Source organism: Centroberyx gerrardi, chromosome 24 (assembly GCF_048128805.1).
Source record: "Centroberyx gerrardi isolate f3 chromosome 24, fCenGer3.hap1.cur.20231027, whole genome shotgun sequence".
Taxonomy (NCBI): domain Eukaryota; kingdom Metazoa; phylum Chordata; class Actinopteri; order Beryciformes; family Berycidae; genus Centroberyx; species Centroberyx gerrardi.
Genome location: NC_136020.1, coordinates 8,659,832 through 8,673,441, shown reverse-complemented (window position 1 = coordinate 8,673,441; position 13,610 = coordinate 8,659,832). Strand labels below are relative to the sequence as shown.

The following is a 13,610-nucleotide window of genomic DNA, read 5'->3' as shown; positions in this document are numbered from 1 at the left end:
GTTTTTCTCATTTTAAAGGCTGTAGGCCTGCTGTAGCTCTCTCATAACACTATGGTAGCCTACCTATCCTCCCTGCACAATTCTTTGACATTATTATTAGTATTATTTTAAGGATAGTACATAAATGTTTTGCCAGATGTCAAATCTTTGATGCCCACTATCTCAGAACTGTATAGAGAACTGTATCTCTACCTGGATAGAATCTTATAATTCCAAGCTCACTGTATCCAGATAATGCCGTTGCTATGGTAACACATCAGTTTTCTGAGTCTCATGCACAAATCAACACTGAATTCCATAACAACATTATCAAACATTCTATGGCAGCCATTGTAAGTGAACCAACCAAATTACCATTCAAGAGTTTAGATTTGACAGGGAATGACCGTTCTATCAATTCAAATTCTATAGCCTATAAGTTGGCTATAGACAGTAGGTCTAGTCCAGGCTTATCCAAACTTTTTCATGTCTAAGACCCCTAAGTAGACTGTCATATAATTTCCCCTCACAATATGGTTCTCTGACGTATGATAAAGACTGTAGGCTTCAATTGCTGTTTAAACAGACAGCCATAGTATCATTAAACGTGGCAATTGGGATCTACACAAAAAGAGCGCTCACGACGAGAAATAGTACAATTCTTTTTATTTTTTTCTATGGGTCATAATTACAAAGGTAACGGCATGCGCACATGACTGAGCCTCTTATTTGAATCAAGCCTCAAGCCCACATGAATCCCAAAAGCATAATGCGTCATGCAGAATATGGAAGACAGACTGTGTGTAAGCCTCGAAATCTTGTCATTTATTAGCCGTAAATACACTTTTATCCCAGGAAAAATAAAACTGAAATTGACAAATACTTATGTGAATCATCTAATAGGGGTCAACACGTTCATTAATCCAACATAGTCAGAACTGTTGTCATTTTTCTTGCTATATAGCACATTTTGAAGTTCTATGACTGTTACATTGCACATTGCATAACATCATACAAACACCAAACCTTTGTTTATACATTTCTTCTCCCCTTCTTTCAGACCCCAGAAATAATGTTTACTTCCAACAAGCACTCCCAACAAAGAACAAAATGTGAATACTGTAAGTGTGTGATACTGTTTGTGCTATATATATATGTGCTATATATGTTTTTTTTTCTTTACACACTGAACCAAAACACTGCCGACATGCATCTGAGCTGACACAGAGCCTTTCAAAATACCAGAGGGTGACAAAGAAGATGAACTGGCTTTTTCTATGGTAACTAGCTCCAAACCCGCACACAGCATGCCACGCCACAGACCAGTATACAACCCCCCCTCCCCCCCACACCCTTTCATCTGTCTCTCCATCCCTCCATCCCTCCGTCCTTCAGGCCGCTGACCCCAGGTGAGAGAAGAGGATCACTAGTGGCGGCAGTTGTCTGGAAAAGCCAAGGTGTCTCGTTGCACTCTGTCCAATTTACTTCTCCGGCTCGACAGTCTTCGACTCGTTCATGTACTTATCAATCAGGTGTAGGGGCACTCCACGTTGCATGAGTTCATAGAAGGTGAACCCTCCTGGGGGACAGAGGAGAGACACGCATGTCGTTGCTGGGACGGACAGATGGGTGTCGAGAGTGAAAAATAGAAAGATAAAGAGGAGGAAGAGGAAGAGGAGGAGGAGGAGGGGAGAAAGTCTGAAGAGCAACAGGGTTTCGAGTTGTCAGCCAATAGGTGAGCACACGCGGCCATGAGCAAAACAAACAGATAGACCAGGAGTATACAACACTCGAGAGGAGCGGAGAGTCATGTACAAGATGCACAACTCAGTTTGTAAAGTCTACATCTGCTCAGGCTTGCAGAACTAGGAGCAAAGACATGGTTGATTCCATGGACCGAGAAATACGATGCATGTCCAAGATCTGTGCAAAATTCCAGATCAATAAAGCAGACTGTCTTTAGTCAAACACAACAGGCAATACAATGATACTTGTTATTATATCTCCTGTCATAAATACAGTACGAATCAATGCATTACAAACCAAACTTAGAAAATAACAACTGTTAGCTTGATCTGCTTAAGTCATGAATCTATTCAACAGCGCCCTGGAGAAACAGTGTATAGACATCATGTCTACATAGGGTCAAACTTGGTCTCCATGTTCTCCACATGTTGCTCTTGATTCTAGACAAAGGTCAGACTATCTGCAAAACTGTCTTTCTTACTCACCTTGTGTGTGGCACAAGTTACATGAGAAACAGCCTTTGTTATCAGGCTGCCACAGGTCACACAGTCAGTTCACACCAACCACTACAACAATCAGTTTAAGTGTTTAGAATATGGATGTTAGAGTCAGCCAGCTAGGGTGTTCAGGGAATGAATTTGAATAAAGATTTTGGATAAAATAATTCAGATGCCAAGCTAGGTATCATGCAAATCCTGTTTACATTAATACATGCAACGCCCGATTTCACGTATTCTTTCCCTGGGTAACTGCTTTCAGACTGCTTGGCGTGGGCAAAAAAAGGTGCTATAGTCCCACTACTGAGAGAAGCAAGGTTATGGGCCATTGAAAGATGCATAATGAAATGACATAAGCTTCATATGCCAAAACCATATGAAAGCTTACCTTGTATGAGAACATACATTCACAATTCCTGAGTTTGGACTGGGGGAGAGAGAAGAGAAGAGGGGTTAACAAAATGTTTACATGGAGTTATATGTGTGTACCAGGGAATACTGTTGAGTTATTACTGAACTCTTTTATATGAGGAGTTAACCACGTAGCAAAAGGAGACGTTGGAATCTGTGGAGTTGGAAAACAGTTTAAGATGGAGCCATTAAATAATTCACCCAACACAGAAACATCAACAGCTCTATATGTTATAGTGACCGATGACAGCCTATGTGTTGAGTTGGTGTATTGTGATGATGAACAAGATGAGTGGATGGATTGGATAGAGTTGTGTGAGAAGCGAACACAATCAGTAGAATTTAGGGGCCAAACCTCTACAGGTTTTGGTGGTGAACAAATGTCATCAGATATTATGTGGACTGCACACAAATGAATGGATTATTATGTCATATTAACATATCATATTAAGTATATGTATTTTAAAAACGGTGCCCAGATACTTACATGTCCAACGCCTATATGGTCATCCATTTGGGGTACTGCAACATACAACTCAAGCATTACCCTACAGTACCCACCGGGCCTGGTTTCCCAAAGTGCTTGTAGCCTTTGCCTCTTTACAGAAATCTCATTAACAGCCACAAGAGAGTGATGATTGTGACCATAAACGCTTTATGGCTTTATGGCTTTGTGGCTTTTTATGTAAACAAGCAAAATTCCTCAAAGTAGAACAATTTCAGCAGAAATGTGAGTATGATTCAGCAATAAGAAAACTAGGAAAGCTTTGGGAAACCAGACCCAGATCCAGACGGACACCTAGCGAGGCACACAGAGGTCACTTCCTGGTCCACACTGACCTTTGACCTCCAGCTTGCATTCCACCTGGGCCTCTCCCAGGTCGTTGATGGCCTTGCAGCTGTAAAGGCCCCCGTCATAGGGGTTAGGCTTCCTGATCTCCAGAGTGCACACTCCTTGGTTGCTAAACATGCGGTAGCGTGGGTCGTCAATGATGATTATCTTATTCTTCATCCAGATCACTTTGGGCTGGAGTCAGACACAGCAACATTAGACAGTTCTCAAGAGAAAAACAATCATCAAATCACCGCAGAATTGTCTTATACAGTCTGAGATACTGGATTCTCAATGGAGTGATTTCAGAGAGCTTGAATTTATTGGCGTGTGGATCATGAGAAGATGAAGCAATAGCCTCAGTGTTTACCCATCATCGAGGGACAATGGGGCTGTTGATTGCAAATTCTTACTCCACAGGAAAATGAATAGCTTGCCCTGAAGACAGCCAGGCCACAGGCAGCAGCATGATGGTGTTAAGCCATAAATACACTGCAGCAGACAGAAGGGGCATAGAGCTAAAGTGGCCTGATATGACCTTGAATTTGGATTGGGCTGTACTGAGTAAATACTTTCAGCTTTTCACACTGGGATTCATTGCTTATGAAAAGCTGATGCAATATTGTCTTTGAGTTTGGTGTCTTTTTGTTTGGTGTTTCTATACAATGGGAGGAGCGTCAACGCTCTAAAACATGATCGACCTGTATGTTTACCTGAGTATGATGCATAGTCTGTGGCTGTGCACACTGTGTTTACCTGGTTCTGCCACCTACCCTTGGGTTGGCACGAACACTACAGTTGAGAGTAGCATTGTAGCCAGCGACTGCGAAAGTGTTGATCAGTGGCTGCGTAAACTTCGGCGCTTCTTTGAAGTCATGATCCATGTACTCAGGTGTTTTCAGCTGCATGCCTGTGGAGGGAAGGGTAAAGGAATGGGGTTGTGCATGATACTGGCGCTGAGCTGTATCATGGGGGGATTTCCCTATGTGGTGAGGGAAAGACAGTGTTTTTTTATTTATCATCGGCCGACACAGTGACACCATCGTTTAAGGGGCTGTCAGTAATATCTGCTACCGCATTTGTCAAGTACCGGCTGCAACCCAACCCCTGTTACATTTAAAGGTGAGCCTGGAAAATCAGGCTCACATTTGGGTGGAAAACATCACTGACAGTACCTTTCACATAACAGCTGACAAAAAAATACTCAAAAAATAAACAATAATTACAACTTTTCTGCATTTCTTTTAAGCTTTAACAGAAAAAAATAATGTGACACAAAAGATCTTTCCATTGTAGGGAAGAGGATTAGGGCCATCTGAAAAATTTGAGTTCTGACTTAATCTCAGAATTCTGACTTTAAACTCAAAATTCTGACTTTAAACTCAGAACTCAAATACATGTTTCACATGTGGCCCTAATCCTCTTCCGTAACATTGTGAATTGATCCAATGTTAAGATTATTAGAATATGTCAGCTTTACTCATTATTCTTGAGAGTTTACCTTTCCTCCAAGAGCTTGGAGAGTTTACCCTCATCAGAGTTTTATTAGTATTCAGACTGTACCTTGACGTCAGGGAGCATATGACTTATGTTCCCCAAAGTGCAAAACAGTGGTTAAATCAAAGAAATACAATGCATAGGCTGAGAATAACAGGAAGCTATGCATCCACAGCACATGGATGGTTTAGCAAGAACACTGATTTCTCCATCACCCCCCCATCCCACACACACACACACACACACACACACACACACACTTTCACCTGCTCATATTAAACTATTTACTGCCACAGCACAGCCGAGACATACCTTCTTTGACGATGAGCGCACTGTCCTTGGTTTGAGTGGCACATTCGCTCAGGCCACACATGTTCTCTGAGTAGATCCTGAAGAAATACTCGTTCCCCACCACCAGCTCTGTGATGGTGATGCATGTGCGATGGTAGTGCTCAATGCATGTGTACCATTCCTGTAATGCAGATCAGGCACAGTCAAAACATGTGAGGTAGATACCACATAGACATACTGTATATTTCTCATATTTCTCATTTACAGTTTCAATTTAGTAAACATGGTCAAATTGATCTCCTACCATGGTCTTCTTGTCTGCTTTCTGAATGGTGTAGCCTGATATCGGGGCGTTGCCGTTGTCTTTTGGAGGGCTCCAGTCTAGAGCCACATTCCCTCCCCATACCTCCTCAATGGTCACAGACTGGGGAGGCCCAGGCAGGTCTGACAATCAATTAAAGGATGATTTACAAAAAGTTTGGTCTTGAGCAATAAATTAAGTAATCACTGTAACTGGTAATTTGAGTATTTTCAGTGGTCTACAGGTAGACTTCAATGTGAAAAATGATATAATGTCAGATACCTTACCTTAACTCTGCTTTCAAGATATTTTATTAACAAAGCTTATGATTATGATTACATTATGATTATTATTATTATTATTATTAGTAGTAGTAGTCATAGTAATAGTAATACTAGGCTAGTTGTAGCAAAAATAATAGTTATGATAGTAGCAGTAGTAGTAGCAGCAGTAGTAGTTGTAGTAGTAGTTGTAGTAGCAGTAATAATAATTATGATAATAGCAATAGCAGTAGTAGTAGTTGTAGTAGTACTAATAGTAGCAGTAGTAGTAGTACTGTTAGTATTATGTTGTTATAAAAATCATTGTTTACTAATTTGAGGCTATCAATAAGAACAGGATGCCTTCGCTCACCTACGATCTGAATATCGATTATGGCTGTGTCCTTGTGGTTTTCCACCTGCACTGTCATCTCATACTTCCCAGAGTGGCTGCGTTCTGCTTTACGGATGAAGATGATGCTGTCGCAGTCTGTGTTGCGGATGCTGACATGCGTGGGCTCTATGGGCTTCCCCTCCTTCAGCCAGCTCACCTTCGGCCTGGGCTTGCCCTAGATATCACACACAGAGGCATGAGCTTAATAATCAATGCAGAGCTATTGTGCACATCTTGGGTGCTTGATTTGGGAGATGCCTTTACCAAAAATGGCACCACAAGGTTGACTGCTTCTCCGACTCTGCGAGTGTATGTCTGCTTCAGGTGTCGGGGGATGCGGATCTTGGGTGGTTCTGTAGAGACAGGACAGAGCAGAAGGTGTGTGATAAGGGAATGATTCTTTGTCCTGTCCTCTACAGATATCTTTCATGTCAATACTGATGTTCTTTTCAACCTTTTCCTCCAAAACACCCCACTTCCAAGCCGTGTTACAGAGGCTCTACTACAGAACATAGAGTAGAAACTTCTCAAGAGCAGTATGGTGTTTTCAGAGCTCACCAATAACCTCTTTGACAAGGATAGAGTGCTGAAGGGTCCGTGGAGCGCTGGGCCCGGCAGCATTGATGGCCCTGACTCGGACTAAGATTTTCGACTCTGCGGGGAGCCCAGTGATGGTGTACTTGGTCTTCTCTGTCAGCTGGTCATTGGCTGCTATCCAGTCATCAGCTGTGGGGAAACAGCACATCTGAATATGAGGTTCAGTTGGAAAAACAATTTGTATAGTGGACAAACAGCATTCACCGAGTACTATTCTGTTTAATTTTCTATTTCTGTCTATTTATGCTCCTAATTTGGTTTTGTGGGTCATGAGCATGGGAAACATGGCTTAGGAGATACGTCAGTCGAGGTTGTCTCACTTCCTTCTATGCAGTACTCCACCAAGTATCCATCCAGGCCAGCGGCTCCGATGGTGTCGGGAGGACGCCACTTCATGGTCACCGTGGTGTCGGTGACATCATCCACAACCAGCATGGTGGGCTCACTGGTCACAGCTGAGTGGAGATAAAGATTGGAGAGATCACAAGGGTCATACCCACCATTCCTTCATTTGTTTTCCAACAGAGATAAGAAAGCAGGTCCTTGATCATGTAAAACGTAAAGCCGTTTTAGCATGTCATGAACATGTGAGCAAGGCGCCTCTCTCCCTGGCTGGTATGCTATCAATCTCCCTGTAAGATCACATTAGACCCCGCTCTTGTCGTCTATTCTTATATTCTGAATCATATTTAACTCCTATTGAACCCTCTGACAGGCCTGATCTCCTAAACCTCTAATCCGGAGATGATTTGGCAGCCATTATAAAGACATATTTAATATCCTCTAAAGCTCCTGCGTGTCCAGTGGAGGTCACAGCCAGAATGCTTGGGATAGTGGGGTATGGGGAGGAACAGCTGCACCGCCGGGGTACCAAGGGCAGATCACACATGCAGACGCTATAACAGGCCCACACTTTGAAATTTCGTCCATTATTATGAAACGGTTGCTGGATAAACTGTGTGTTGTCTTATGTAAGGGTGTAATGTTTTCCTGGACACATCATTGGCAGTAACAGTTACAGTTCAAAGGCCAGTGTTTACACCGCTAAGTGGACATTCAAGGAGACATTAGGGCTACTCACCGAGGGGAATAAAGGCTTTGGATGGCTCGCTGGGTTTGGACACACCGATGGCATTGACCGCAAAGATCCGCACTTCATATGGCACTCCCTCAATCATCTTCTTGGGTTCGAATGTTGTTTCTTTGATCAGGTCAAAGTTCAGCCTCATCCACCTAGAACTCTGCTTCTTTTTTCTCTCGACAAAGTAGCCTTTAGAAGACATTCAGAAAGATAATCATTAATCACCAGCACACACCAATGTAATCTACTGTGATAAGCGAATATGCAATATTTACCTAATATTGGTGAACCCCCGTCATAGTGTGGGGGTTCCCATGTCATAGAGCACCAATCGCCGCCCACCACTGGGACCAAGGGAGCATCTGGAGGGTCTGGGATGTCTACAGACAACACAAGGACAGGATTGTTAATGATTCTAGAGATTAATGGAAATGTGAATAATTCACCCCATGGTCTCTTGATTGAAGTATTTGTCATGTTGGGTCTTACCTACAACCTTGATTCTGACGCTGGCTGTGTCCTCACCAGCCTCATTCTGCAGGACTATCTTGTAGTTCCCTGTGTCTTCCCTCTCTGTCACTTCGATGGTCAGGCTGGTCTGGTCGCCATACGTTTCAGCATGGACACGATGCCCAGTCTCAAGAATGACCTGAGAGAGAAAGACAGAGAAAATTACATACATGGCTTTAAAGCAGTATTCCACTTAGTTTTTTTACGTGGGGGTTATTTGGCACTTGAACACCATGAAAACCAGAATATAAACTAATCACCAAGATCGGATGCAGCTGGACGAGTTTGTCACGAAAATAGCCTGAAAACTTACATTTAACGCGTTCATGAACAGATTCAACAACAGATCCCACTACTGTGATTTTCAATTGACTGTGGGTCCAACGTTTTAGAACATAATTTCACTGAATAGCATTTTTATTGACAGAAAAGAACATAGCGGAGGAATACCATTTAGGAGAGATAGTTCCTGTTTGGGAGACCGGATCTACTTTTATTTTTAAATACTAATTTTAGTGTAAACCAAGAATAGAAATGCAAAATGATGAAGGACACAGGACTGCTTTGTTAAAAGTGCAATATGTTGTTGAATCTGTTCACAAACGTGTTAAATGTCAGTTTTCAGGCTATTTTTGTGGCCTCATTCAAATGAATGGGAAGTAAAAATCTGAACGCTACAAACTCATCCCAGCTGCATCCAATCTTGGTGAGTAGTTTATATTATGGTTTTCATGGTGGTCAAGTGCCAAATAACATCCATGTTAAAACTAAGTGGAATATTGCTTTAAGAAAAATCAGAGCCATGGTGATCAACTGATGGAATCTAAAAAAAATGTTGATTAATAGACCACTCACCCTTTCTCCCTTCATCCACACCACCCTGGGTGCTGGTTCTCCACTGATGGGGATTTCCAAGCGAAGTTTGTTTCCTGCCACAATTGTCACCATGTTGTCTGGGAAGTTCAAGCTGTCCAAGTGCACCTTTGGCGGGTCTGCAGGAAATTAAATCAAATCATGATAAATATTACGTTACATTTCTTTTTTTTAAAACACAATGTTGAGATGTGAAAAACTATCAACTGAAAGATAGCTTCTGTACCAATGATATGAACTTTGGCAGAGAGGCTCTGTGAGTAACCCTCAGGTACAAAAGTGTAATCTCCTGCATCATGAAGGGAGGTGGTCTCGATTTCAAGTCGGTGGTTCCTGATAAAGCAAGAGGACGTTAGTAGTTGTGTGAAGTTAGTTAGTGGAACAGAGGTTGATTAATCAGTATACAAAACAAAACAAAAATATTTTGCTAGGTTTACATGAAAATAAAAGCCATCAAGCTATTTGTAGAATCCTTTTGAGTGACCCAAACCAGAGATGCTTAAAGGGTATTTTTCATGCAATATTGCAGCAATAACCTATTGGGCTGCAACGATTCCATAGATAACGCTGGGGGTGATTTCAGAGAAAGCGCAGAGAGGACATACTTGTTTCTATGCAAGATGTTGATATGATCATTGGGCTGGATCAGCTGTCCATTCCTGTACCAGCGGCCTGGGACGTTGCCTGGGTAGATCTCACAGTGCATCTTGAGGGGCTGACCCAACATCACCGTTACATTCTGCAGGTCCTGGTAGATCTTCAGTGGCTTCACTAAAAGAGGGGGAAAGAGGTGAGAATAGAATACAGTAAATGATTAATAGTGATTCCTTTGAAAAGCAAGTGAGAAAACTATGAAAAAGGGCGAGATGCTACATACAGTCAACCTGTATGTGAGCCTCAGATGTGCCACCAGTGGCCATGAGGGAGTACGTCCCAGTGTCTTCCTTGGAGGCGTCATCAATGACCAGGAAGTGTTTGGTTCCCTCAGTCTTAACTCGGTATCTGGAGCGCACTCCTGTAGGAACCTCAACACCATTCTTCATCCTGAAGGAGAGAGGATCAGGAACGTTCAGTATTCAGTATTTAATGTTGTGTACATCCTCAAACACACACACATACACACACACACACACACACACACACACACACAATCCACACGCAAATAAGCAACACACAACTTGAAGGTACTACATGTAGCATTATTAAACATCAATATATAATTGTGAAATTGATTGTGATATCTTGGTATAATTACAGGAAACAAATGAGACCATGGCTGAGATGATTGGTAGCTTCTATCTCACACCAATGGTGTTGTTAGTGCTGGTGTTTCTCAAAATTAAGACCATATTTTCCATAAACCCCACCATAGTACTGTCGCAAAGAGGATGTTGCTACTTGTTGCTCTGCATGCGTTTGTTTTCTCTTTCACTATACTGAAGAGGATCAACATGTTGGAAGTGATTTTTCCATCGGCCTTTCACTCCTTCCACCATCTGCCATTGCCAGAAACTCCAAATACGACCTGGTGGCTCACAATGTAAAATGACATGTAGAGGCCGGTAGAAGCTGCCAATCTTCTCGGTGATGGCCTCAATTGTTGATGGAAATTATGCTAATGTCTCAAAATGAATGAGGTAATGATTTATTGATGTTAAAATGCTACACACCTTTAAATAAATGCACCTCTTATAGTCTTACCATTTCACTTGAGCGCCTTCCTCTGACACCTCGCACTCCAACTCAATCCTCTCATTGACCGTGGTCTTCACAGCCTCAATACCTTTGACTATCTTCACTGGTAACTCTGCAGACAAGGGACATTAAAGAAATTAAAGAGGGACTGTCTGTTTATGTGCCGCTTTTCTCACAACAAGCAACAGATGTGTTGACTGATTGGCACACTAACAGATCCCCTGCATGTGGCCTGGGCGTCACATCTGTACATGCAAGGCAGTAGCAATTATATAAAAGTGAACAATCAATCAAGATACCTTTGACAAACAGCTCTGTGGTGCACTTCTCGTCTCCCGCAGCTACAGCATAGGCTGCATCATCGTTCACGCTGCAGTTATTGATGACCATAATCCTTTGTGTGCCCTTGTGCTCAAAAATATACCTAGGCAGGAAACCCACTAATTACATCACTGGTCACCTATACAAATTGTAGCTATGTATGATCCTGAGTATTAAGTCAATATAGTCAATATAGTCTACAGATGGAAATGGTGATAATTCTAAGATATTAAGTGAAAGAAAGGAATATTTTTGATGAAAGAAATATTTGCTGGCTAGTAACACCAATAAACTCAAATAATATTTTCTTAGATCAAACATTTCTAAACAGTAAATGTGTTGATAAAACATTGATAAAGAAATGCAACATCTTTCAAAAACCAATCCCAACATGCATCAAGTGTGTGTTGACACTGCACAAACATAGAGGTCAGATTAGGGGAGAGGATGGGTGGGGTCACACCAAAACTCTGTGACGTGGAGAAGGGAAATCAACGGGACGGATGGACTTACTTCCTTTGACTTAAGGTCAGCAGTGGAGCCAGAATGGGGCCGGAGCACAGGAAGTGTGCAGAAAGTAATTATGGCAGACAGGAAGGAGCACCATGGCATGACATGACAGATAGACAGACAAAAACAAGACCAAAGACAGAGAGACATCATGCCTGGAGGGGTATGTAGTTGCCAATAGTGTTACAACAGCGAGGAGGATTGAGAGAGAGAGATATTATAGTGAAGTCTTTGGAACAGGGAATCCTGGAAAATATGCCACCGGAGTCCAAAGCCAGAAAACAGCAATAACCTCCCAGATGGCTTTAACTTTGCATGGCTTTGAACTGCGAGTGCAGGTGATTTAAGGCTAAGTATAGTGTTTCTCTTGTTTTTAATACTATAGGTGTGAAATCATGGTAAAATCTATTCTAGAGTTGTATAAACATTAGACAGCATAGAACACAGTAGGTTCTGGTTTTCTTCCTAAATCATTGCCTTATTCTGGTATAAATGTATACGTTGCAGAATGCAAATGAAGCTGTTTGAAAGGGGCCCTATTATTGGATTTCAAATTTTCCTCTATTTATACACACATATGATTACAGAGTTTTAATGAAGACATTGTTAAAATTTGATTTTGTTTGAGTAGTTAATTTCAAAAATCAATCCTTTTTTACAGGAAGTTTTGGACTAACTCCAGTTAACGAATCACAACTGGACTTGTCCTTGATTGGCTTCCCTCACTAAATAATTGCTAAAATAATTCCAGTCAGGCAAGTTTGCAGCATTTAAACTGGAATGATACACTAGTAAATTTATCCAACATTTACTACGTGATATACAGTAGCATCTATTAGAACTGTTTCAAAGCCAGACTTAGTTAAAGACCTGTGAAGGAGGTACCACCTTTTTCCTGTACAGAGAAGGGCAAGTAGTTAATAGCAAAAGACAGCAGTTGACATCATCCGCTGCATTTCCACCCAAATGAAGCTCTGAGGCCATGTACAGCCCTGTGAACACATAATGTTCTTTATATGTCGGTGAGATGGTGTGGAAACTGATCAGAGCCACACTGGAGCAGAGAGAACGTTATTTGTTCACTGGGCATCAGCTGGCAATGGTTCACAGTGCAGCATGTGACAAAGAGAGCTGTGTGAGATTGTGGAGGTCATGTGAGGTCAAAGCAGGCCCTCTACAGTGGAAATACTGTCTTACTAAGCCATTGTTGGTCTGTAGAAAAGAGTTTATATATGAGGGTTATTTATAAAAGTGTGGGCCTGTGTGGTACTCTGTGTGCTTAAGAGAATTAGCGAGCAAGTCAGTCAGTGAGTGAATAAGTGAGTGAGTGAATGAATGATGCAGAAAACAGTGAATGAATCTGTGTGTGTGGCATAAAACATGTGAACCATTGTTCTTTAGAGGTGTGTCAAAATAAAACACACAATACCAGAAGACTGGTAAAGAATGCCAAAACCACAAATGAAATACATTTTATGAAAAATCTCCAAAATGCTTTTCATTTGTGCAGTGTTGAAGGGGAGAGGACACAGAAAGATACACTGAGACATGAAGAAAATGTTTTTACATACTTTGGACTGGGCCTGATTTCCTGTCCGTTCTTGTACCATTTCAGTTCAACCGTGGGGTCGGCCAGATCCACCACTAAGCGGATCTTTCCTCCTTTATCCACCTGATACGCTGGTTCCAGCTTCTTTGCAAAAGCTTTGAAAAGACAAAACCAAGGACACAGATAATCAGGATGCTCCTTTTCAAGATCAAGATTCCCCTATAACCAAACATCAAAGCTGATATTCACCACAGAGAGGCTGTTGC

At 41.8% G+C, this 13,610-nt stretch overlaps 1 protein-coding gene across 1 annotated transcript in view; it reads right to left on the bottom strand.

Annotated features, from left to right (window-relative positions):
* Positions 1 to 628: 628 nt before the first annotated feature.
* Positions 629 to 13,610, bottom strand: part of mybpc1 (myosin binding protein C1) — a 28,944-nt gene continuing 15,962 nt past the window's right edge. The window contains exons 13-31 of the mRNA XM_071905757.2: positions 13,367 to 13,499; positions 11,264 to 11,388; positions 10,971 to 11,076; positions 10,147 to 10,313; positions 9,875 to 10,040; positions 9,496 to 9,602; positions 9,252 to 9,388; positions 8,376 to 8,535; positions 8,162 to 8,266; positions 7,887 to 8,075; positions 7,126 to 7,260; positions 6,767 to 6,934; positions 6,473 to 6,561; positions 6,188 to 6,383; positions 5,558 to 5,697; positions 5,275 to 5,434; positions 4,239 to 4,375; positions 3,474 to 3,660; positions 629 to 1,558 (exon numbers count right to left, since the gene is read on the bottom strand). Coding sequence (XP_071761858.1) covers positions 1,461 to 1,558; positions 3,474 to 3,660; positions 4,239 to 4,375; positions 5,275 to 5,434; positions 5,558 to 5,697; positions 6,188 to 6,383; positions 6,473 to 6,561; positions 6,767 to 6,934; positions 7,126 to 7,260; positions 7,887 to 8,075; positions 8,162 to 8,266; positions 8,376 to 8,535; positions 9,252 to 9,388; positions 9,496 to 9,602; positions 9,875 to 10,040; positions 10,147 to 10,313; positions 10,971 to 11,076; positions 11,264 to 11,388; positions 13,367 to 13,499 — 2,705 coding nt within the window. The 3' untranslated portion in view covers positions 629 to 1,460. The remainder of the gene's footprint in view (positions 1,559 to 3,473; positions 3,661 to 4,238; positions 4,376 to 5,274; positions 5,435 to 5,557; positions 5,698 to 6,187; positions 6,384 to 6,472; positions 6,562 to 6,766; positions 6,935 to 7,125; positions 7,261 to 7,886; positions 8,076 to 8,161; positions 8,267 to 8,375; positions 8,536 to 9,251; positions 9,389 to 9,495; positions 9,603 to 9,874; positions 10,041 to 10,146; positions 10,314 to 10,970; positions 11,077 to 11,263; positions 11,389 to 13,366; positions 13,500 to 13,610) is intronic.